Raw genomic sequence first — 9891 nt, 5'->3', positions numbered from 1 at the left:
GACAAACACTACAGGATCTCAAGAGGAAGATCCTCTACATACAGTACCATGAGTGGCATGCCTTCCGTCGGGCTATAGGAGGACTATTGGTACGTCGCAGTAGGCTTTACTGTGTCCAGTCCAGTGGTCACTCACACCTGTAGAAGAAAACCCCTCTGTCTTCCCTCCTTCTCATCCAAACACATCAGACAGAAGAGTCATTAAAAAAGTTGAGGTAAAAGACATCGAACAAATACAACCCAGGCGCAATGTTCAGATTTGTTTCCCCCAAAAGTCAAAACTTGGTAACTGGCTGATCAGAAGAAAGAATAAAGATATTTATTATATTTCATCTTGATTTGTTTCCATTTAAAAGCACTGCATTAAGCATATTGCACATGCATTTAATACTTGCCTTGTATAACATCTGACATTCACTTGACAAGGTTATATTTTGCTGACCCACGTAAAGCTGCAATTGCAATTTTAACATAGTTACTATAGCAGCCTGAAAAAACTGATTACAATGAACGTACCAGCAATACAAAAACAATGACAGCAGTGAAAATAAAAATATTGATCATTTGTTAAGAGATATTCAAGAGATTAATGCCATGATTGTCAAGAATTCACCACGCAGAGAATGTTACAGTTTCAGCACAACTGTTTCTTGAAGAAATGCAAGAAAAACGAATAATGGGAAATTTGGAAGCAACATCAGCACACAACCCTATAAAAAAAAGAAATCGTCACAGAGGGCTTAATAGCATAGAATGACTCTTCATAGTGCATGGCGATTCATTTAGATCTATACAGCTATAATTATTTTTTTTCTAAATACTCTAGATTCTGAATTATACAAAAATAACAGTCGTCAGTTGGAGGCAAGGGCGTGTTGCCCTCTAACTTTAGTAAGGCCGAAACTCCCATTCTGTCCGTCCGTTTCCTTGAGGGAAACTAGCATCTACCTTGCTGGAGTTCTTCCCTGGCATACTCAGCATCGCATGGGACATGAGATGGTCTCTCGAGGTAAGAGTGTAATGAAGTCTATACTCATCTTTAGAGTATGTGTGCTCATCCCATCGTGAATTCACAGTATGTTTGATCTGGCAGCCAGATCTCAGGGCCTGGCAACTCAAACGTCCATGAACCACTGCATTTAAGTGTTTACTGGCTGGTTCATCGGACTTAACTCGGTTTGAGTACGGTAAGACACTTCTGAGTTTGGTCAGCGACTGACCAAAGTCAGCAGGCCAATATCGGTAACGGTTGTTAATGCCTCCATATCCACCCCCTAAAATATCTCTACCTGTCACATTCTTACAATTCATCTCGATGAGAAAAAAATCTGCATCCTGCTTCTCAACACTCCACACCTGCCACCTACAGGTTCTATGTCTTACCACTACTATAATGTAAACTGCAGGTTTACATTGATGAACATATAAAAGTAAGAGTGAATGCTGCCCCTGTGGACTAAACAAACAAACAAACAAACAAACAGACAAAAAGGCTCCAGCAAACAAATCATGATATACACAAGAACTCTTACTAACAGATCATGACAAACTTGTAAACAATTTCTGTGGAATGCTTTATTTAAATAACTGTTTTGAATGAAATCTAAACAAATATGTAAACAAACATGATGTGTAAAGTCAACAAAATAAATAAATAAATAATAAACACATAGTAAAAATTGGATAGCAAAAAGTCAAACGGTAATGCAATGTCAATACATGTAACAGTAATAAGGTATATTCTTAAACGATAAAAAAAAGATGACTTGAGTGATTGACACGACACATGAATGCAGGAAGCAGGAGGTTGTTTTGTCCTAAGTTGAGGTAATAAGCACTGCGTGTTGGCAGGATATGATGTATGAAATCACCTTGCATCCCAAATAGTTTGCATGTATTTTCAGTTCTGTCAATTCTTCTTGGAATAAAAATAACTGACAACAGCAGTGACTTCACACCGTTAGGAAGGGTGTCTTGCCTTTGATGTTTGTAGTCAATTTTATATTCATGCGTGTCAGACATGTCTGCAAGAAAGCTTTGCTGTCTAACCTAGCATTCCTCACAACTTTTCTCAGAAAATATGGGCATGTCTTTCCTTTTTATTCATACTGAAGTCTTCATCTGTGTAAAAGTTCAAGAGTGTTGTCATGAAACACACAGATACAGTAAGCTCAAAGGTCTGTTCTTTCAGCTGAACTACTGAAAAAACGCAACATAGGTGTTATATACAATATCTACCTACAAGGTACAACTGCTATAATTTCATAAAATATGTAAACAAATTTGTTCAGCTTTTTTTTTTTTTCTTGACGCAGTTGACTGTGACAACAGATAGAATTCACACTTTTCACATTGGATTTATTTCTGAATAGACATCCTTAACAGTGGTATAGTTCTGTTCCAGTCCTGCACCATACAGCTTCATAAAAAAGAGAACAAGATAAAATGGACCAACACACATACGACTGAGAAAGGACCAGCACTGGTAGCAAAGAAAAATAGATATTTTTCCAGGGACTTTTTCTTTTCTTTTTCTTTTTGTTTTTCTCGTTGTCACTTTGAGGGCGAAAAGAGTCATCTGATGATTCACTGTCTGGTCTGGTGGATTTGTTCAAGCCAAGTTGAACACAGTTTACTGTAGCTTAAAGATGACATGCATTACAATCAGTCGCTTTACTGAGACAAAGAGAGACACCAACTAGCTCTCTCCACCAACATGGCCAAAAGTTACAGTCATCATACAATTAAGAGAATCTCTTTTGGGTGACAGTGTTCCACTAATCTGTCCTTTTCTAACTTGGTATCATTGAATACATTTTTCTCTTATTTTTGCAGAGAGCAAAAAAATTATATCAGACATCACATATAATGTATAAACAATACAAAGTTTCATTAGATTTTTTTTTTTTGGCAGGAGTCCTTATTGTTACTCTCTTTTTTTCATCCCACACTTGTAAAATTGCCAGCACTATGTGTCGCTTACATGCTTGAAATGGCCGAAATAATTTTCTCCTTTTTTGTACAGGATTACAAAAACAAGATTTACGCCATGGATCACATACCTCTAAAAGTCACTTAGGATTATGATGTTGCCGTGAAATATTCTACACTGATAACGTCTCCGACCATATAGAAGAATAAGGTCACTAATGATTCTATGTACCATCTTGGTATTCTTACAATAGTAAGTGTGCTTTATATTACAGTCCATGTCATAGTTCAACGTCTCAGCACAGCTCTGGCAGAAACTTCTTTCCTTTCTTAAAATTGCAACTCCCGACAAGATAGATTTGTTTTAAAATGTCTTTGCTCTCTCTCGCTCTCTCTCTCTCTCTTTCTTTCTTTCTTTTTTTCTTTCTCGCGCGCAACACTTTGCCATTCACACGTAATACTCCTTGTCCTTGTTTTTCTGTTTCTTGTTGCTGCCTTTCGAACTCGACTGTTTGTCCTTCATGACGGCTCCGTTCGACTGTGCTGAGTTAGTGATGTAATTCCTGGTCTCGTCCACCTGGTAAGATCCTTCGTCTCTGTTTCTGTACTTGTACATAGCGTACAGGAGAATAAGGATGCATAATGCGGCAGCAGCAACTATCCCGACGACCATCCCTGTGGTGCTGCTAGACTCACGGACCACCTCGGAGGCCCCAGGAACCCTTCTGACGCCCGGCTCCGTGGGGATTGCTGTGGGTACAGTGCGGAACATGGGGGTGGTTATTAGCGAGCTCCTCAGCTTGGTGCTGTCTACCTCATAGGACGTGGGCAACGGAAGCAAGACTACGTCTGGCTGGGGCTTGAGATCTCGGTTATTCATTTTGCCCGCGGGCAGCTCGGGTCGCTTCTCGGGTGGAGGGGGCACGGGCACACCTGCACCTGCGCCAGCGCGACTCAGTTTGGGGTTTAGAGACGCGGCCGTTGTAGTAGTGGTAGTCCTACCAGATTCGAAGGCTTTGTTAGGTCTAAAGTCCTTGGCGTCCCACTTAGGCACGTGAACTTTGTAGCCACCTTCAAAGGCCGACGTGGACAAGGTCTTATCTGTTACCAAGGAGAAGGTGGTGTAAAAATCTTCATCATCAGTAGGGGGGCGTTTAGAGTCGAATGCTTCCCCAGAGCCAAACCCAGATATCACCAAGCCATCATCACAATCATCGCTGCCTCCGTCCGACAAGCAAGGTACCCCCGCCTCAGTTGCCATGGACAGGGACTCTTTGGTGGTCTCAGGAATGGTAGGGAGGGGGCGGAGGGTTGGGGGGAGGGGGATGGAGGGTGCACGTGTGGCTAAAGGGGAGAACTCTAGGGGGTCCTCAATTAGCACTGGGATACTGAATTCTCCTAGAGGAGAGCAGAGACAACAGAAATCACAGTTAGGGCTGAGACAGTGGCAGCACCACCGCAGTGACAAGTAGCACCTCAGCAATGCCACAAAAACAATTCACTTTGTCAAATCACGACTCACGAATGAAACTACGAGGATGTATCAACTAACAAAATTAGGATGTATCAAAATGTGAAATCAAAAAGAGCCAAAAGGAAGAATCAAACAACAAACATCAAAAGGCTTCAAGAGGCTTGCAAAGATGAGCCAGAACTGGCCTTACACAAAACTTTGTGGGGACTACAGCAGACTCTCAGATGCGTGGGCGGCATCACAAAAGAGGCAAGTCTCTAACACTAACTCTGATGAATACATCGTATCTGAAAACAAGAAAGAGGGACTGATGACTAAAACGTAAGACTTAACACAAACACTCAAATATCTCTCTCTCTCTTCCATGCCCAAGTACAGTGCTTACGGTATTTCAAGGAGACGCTGCCATCAGCCATATTCCGCGCTTTAACAGTGAACTCAAACTGGTGAGATTACTGGACCCCTTACAAAATCCTTAAACCACACGAGCATTAAAACCGTGCTGATTGAGAGACTAACGTATCATACTGACAGCCCTTCATGTTCTACCTCCCTGCTAAAAGCCTGGCTCCTTGGGAGGCCTCTCGCCTTTTGAATGCCTTTTGTCAAACCACCAAAATGGAAGATTGGAACATCATAACAGCTGAATGTTTAGTATATTTATATCTGAGGCCTTTACAGTTTTTTTTTTTTTTTTTTTTTTTGATGGGATGCTGGACTAGATTCTGGTAAAAGCATGCCATTGCTGTATGAGTGAAGTTAAGTAACTCAATAAATCAATGGTCATACATGGTAATTAACATGCTAATATCATGGCAAAAGTAGAGATACGGTAGCATAAATAAAATACGTAAATAAATATTGTACGAAAAAGGAAAATATCACACAAAAAAGACGGCACATGTAAAACAAAAAAGAACTCTGTTTATCATACACATCACAGAAGGCATCCACAAATTGAAAGAGCAGATTTATCCACACAAAAAGAGACGGGGTAGGGGGTTGTTCACTTACATCATCAAATTGCCCGCATGATTTTGGCATGAAGAAAAAAAGTTTACAAAAGAAAGTTGTGTAAGAATGTTCTTGGACAAGTTTCTCATAGAAAAAAATATTTTAGCCAGTATATTTGTCATTAGATATATCTCTAGACATGAATGACCAGGGCGGCAACAACACATACATTCACACCACAGACCATGGAAAATAAAATTCACCATAATTCAGTTTTGTTTTTCTTCAATAAATAACCCAGTTTGAATACAAAACTGTACATATTTGAGTTTCAGATCTTGATATATCTTTCAATAAATATCTACATTCTAATAATTTGATAAGTTTTTGCTTAAATTCATTTATTCTTTAGGTTTGAATGGATGAATGACTGTACATATTTTACCATAACTAGAAGGAGGGAGGGGAGGGGAGGGGTAGGGAGGGGAGGGGTGGGGGGGCTGTGAGAGGGGTGGGGGGGGATCTATGAACATACTACGTAGGAGATGACAATGATGGGCGTGATTGAGTAAGTCAGTGGCCATGTCCATGTAAAGGCAGAACGAAGCGGTCGAGCGGCATTAGAGCTTTTGGCTGTAAGGAAGGGATGGGGATATACACACAATGAGCATATACATGCCCATCTACGCAAAAGAACAAAACTCTAACACTGACAATCTGACAAACCCTAAACTGCAACTTCTTCGCCATGCAGTTCTATTGTTTTTTATTTATTTTTTGGCAACCATTCATTAATTCAATTGTTCATCAGTATAGTTTAAAACAAGAGGACATATCAGCAGATCTGGAACCTTTTCATCGACAATAATATGTGCTTTTTTTGGGATTTCATGAAGGGGAAGGGATCTGCGTAATGACTAAATAAAAAATAACTATACTGTAACATACAAACTATTTAATTTGATCAAGTAGTAGCATCACTTTAAGCACATAGAATATTCGCTGAAATAGTTCCAAATCGAAAAATAAGTATAAAAATCAAAACATTATCAAATAGGTTATTATTTTTTATAAAATCACATTTAGTGTTACTCTCAATGCTACTATGTTTTCTCTTTTTTTTAAGAACAAAAAACTGAACCCAAAGTATCAGCAATTCCAAAATTATACTAGCAAACAAAAAAAAAATTAAAATTGGTTTGAGGGTGTGTACTGTACACTATGAAACAAAACTCCCAAGGACGAAAGAACAAAGCAATTTGAATTTTCACACACTACAACCAGATGCACACACTAAGAATCAAAGACACACTTGGGAAGGACAGTTAGTGGCTAACTGTCGCCTCCGTCATGTGCCCCGTCGACAAATATATCTGTCCTGGTTAGTTTTTTTTTTTTTTTTTTAAACACGTAAAAGACGCGTGCAGTCTGGATGTATGTCAGAAGAGAGGAGAAAATTGGCTGAGAAATGGGTTAATCTTTAACTGCAGATGTTGATGCATGCTTAAAGTAAGTTGCATTTAGGGAGAGTAGAGGAAAGGGGGGTGGGGTGGGGGGGGGGCAGGCTTGGGGGGTGGGTAGGACGTGAGACGAGGGTCAAAGGTAACAGCTCTGTAGCTCCACATCACCAAGGGCTGTAGGTTATCAATCGCTTTTAAGATTTCATCTGAGATATTCAACGAGGTCCATCAAGTTAATGAGGTCTTTGTTTTTAGCATTGTTTGTTTGCTGATGTGATTACACATTGAGGAAAAAGACAAACCTACAGACTTTGGTTCAACATCAGTCATTTTTGAGGAATTCCACAAGAGGGGCAATCAAATACAGAGTGATTGAGATTTTGTTCTTTGACAATGAAATTCATATGGAATAGATTTCACAGACCACTTTATCATGCTTTGTAACCGATCCCATGGGTGATTCCTATTCAATTTGTTAACGAAGTAGAGCTGTCTACTAGACATTCAGGTGAAGCACTGCTACAAGGGACTTGCAGCAACAATAGGGCTTTTCAGGTGCCGCCTGCAAACCACTCCGCCCAAGTACCAGTGCTTCACCTGGATGAGAATATAGTTCCATGTAGCCTACAGTATACACTAATCCAGCGCGAACTTTATGGGCGCTGCCATCTTGAATATCGCCATTACTGCGTGCCTGCGAGTGTGACGAGTGACACTTGTCTGTGCTTTTCAATGAAAGCATCCTGTCAAAGAATGTCTAACGAGAGGACTGCTAATGAATGAAAATGTCAGGTGAAAGGGAACATTGGATCAATGATGTCAGACTGTACCAAAACTTACCAATGAAGGTAATTTATTAACACCATAAGGTATTAAGACGTGTATTAATGACAGCTAACTTCTGCAACAGCCGCCTATGGAACCAACGAGCTAATTTCTTAGCAGCCAGGCACGCAGTAATGGCGGTTTTGTGTTACTTCCGTGTTTCGTTGGATTAGTGTATATGCTTAGAAAAACACTGTGTCTAATTTTACATTGGTATGTGTACACGTAACTCTACAAGTTATAACATGCAAATAGGAAAATGTTTGAGGTATTTCGTCAGTTATGGGACCTAATAGCCCAGTTGGTTCCAACCATCGCAATGAGCTATGCTAAGCTAGGCTAACGATGGGTACGTCAGACTGACTTACTGTACTGCACAGATGGAGACGAGACGGGTATCCATTGTCTTGTTTAACTCTGGCCGAAACGGTGAGTAAGCTAATTTACCAAAATGTTGCTGTGCTCCTTTCACACTTTTGGCCAAATCTATGGATACAGTTATGTTACAGTAATTTCCTGTGTATTAGCCGCACTGTGTATAAGCCGCAGGGCTGTGTTTTATGCAAGTTAAAAGAAACAAAACCTTATTAATACCATATTAACTGTCTCCGTGTATCAACCTCATAGCAGAAGAAATTTTGCAAAATCAATGTATAAGCCACAGCTAATAGGCGGGAAATTAATTAAAATTGTGGTAAACGCAGGCATCAGGTTGTATCGGCAGCAATACTGCTTGGGATCTGTGATATGTTGTGATTCGCTGTTCTGAAACAAAGGCGTTTGATTCTGTGTAAATAATTAAACCTGCTTCTGAACCCTGTCAGTGTTACTCTGGGCAATGACATATCACACCACGGTAGAATGTGTAAAAAGTCTCACTTTATCTCTCATGGTAAATGTTCACAGAACAATTTTCTCTGCTTAAAATATGATGTTGTGTGAGTGATTTTGTAAAACTGGCCCAAATATAGGCCCTTAGAAATATGAATGTGTAATTATTACTATTTCTTCAATGAAGTGCAACACATTTGATTCTTTTGTGCTTGAGCTTTTTCTGTAGAAGGATTGGACTCTACGATTTTTTAATGGATTCGCAGTCTCCGTGCCAATACGAACTGCCCAGCCTCTCACTACACAGTTTATATCTGCATTTCAATGTGTTACCTTAAAGCTGTATTCCTGTGCCAAAGTGTGTTATTTCAGGCTGATTTTTAGCTGCGGACAATGCTAGCTATATAAACTGCTCACAAAAAGTAAGGAAACTTGACTTTGGCCCATTATATCTCCCCTTTAGTAATACCAACCAGTAAAGTGTTTCATATCATTTTTGTCGTTGATTTGTCACCTTTACAATGAGGTATAGCTTGTAAGCATAGGGCAATCATGGAATGAGCAATACAGCCAAATGTCTGAGTAGTGCTAACCAAAAATGTGCCAAAATGGCCAGTAATAGGGTTCTGCTGCCAGACATCTCGTTTTGGGCTTCAAGTGCTACCAGGTGAGTTTAGATACCGGGATGAGATTCTGGAGCCAGTGGCAATTCCATATCTCCAGAATATGGGACCAAATGCCATCCTCCAGGATAACAACACTCACCCCCATAGAGCTGGGATCATCAGAGAGTACCTCCAGAATTTGGGAGTGGAGAGGATAGAATGGCCTGCCGTGACGTGAGTCCAGACCTCAACCCAATTGAACACTTGTGGGATCAGCTTGGGCGTGCTGTACGTGCCAGAGTCACCAACAGAACCAGGTTGGCTGACTTAACAGATCCTTATCGAGGAATGGAATGCCATCCCACAGCAGAATGAGCCAGGTTGGTGACCAGCATGAGAAGAAGGTGCCAAGCTGTTGTGGCTGCATATGGATCCTCTACACGCTACTGAGGACCCTGACACTGAGTATAAAATGAACTAATGTATGCCTAACATGTTTTGTTTTCCTCATTTCTGTGGGATAGTGCAATCGTCAATGCTTGAAGTAACAAAGGTGAATTCCAACAGCATAACAGGCCATTTTGGCACATTTTTCGTTGGCACTACTTACACGTTTGCTTGTGTTGCTCATTCCATGGGAGCCCAATGCTTACAAGCTGTACCTCATTGTAAAGGTGACTAGTAAACGATGAAAATTACATACAACACTTTAGTGATTGGTATTATTAAAGTGGAGATATAATGGGACAAAGTCAAGTTTCCTTACTTTTTGTGAGCGGTTTATTTAGAGACTGTATTTCACCTAAGCCATT

At 40.3% G+C, this 9891-nt stretch overlaps 1 protein-coding gene across 1 annotated transcript in view; it reads right to left on the bottom strand.

Moving 5' to 3' along the window:
• Positions 1 to 2331: 2331 nt before the first annotated feature.
• The window catches only part of nrxn3a (neurexin 3a), a 288371-nt gene continuing 280811 nt past the window's right edge, over positions 2332 to 9891 (bottom strand). The window contains exon 20 of the mRNA XM_062522061.1: positions 2332 to 4031. Coding sequence (XP_062378045.1) covers positions 3379 to 4031 — 653 coding nt within the window. The 3' untranslated portion in view covers positions 2332 to 3378. The remainder of the gene's footprint in view (positions 4032 to 9891) is intronic.

Source organism: Sardina pilchardus, chromosome 20 (genome assembly GCF_963854185.1).
Source record: "Sardina pilchardus chromosome 20, fSarPil1.1, whole genome shotgun sequence".
Lineage (NCBI taxonomy): Eukaryota > Metazoa > Chordata > Actinopteri > Clupeiformes > Clupeidae > Sardina > Sardina pilchardus.
The sequence above is the reverse complement of the archived record's forward strand: the minus strand, read 5'-3'. Positions and strand labels throughout refer to the sequence as shown.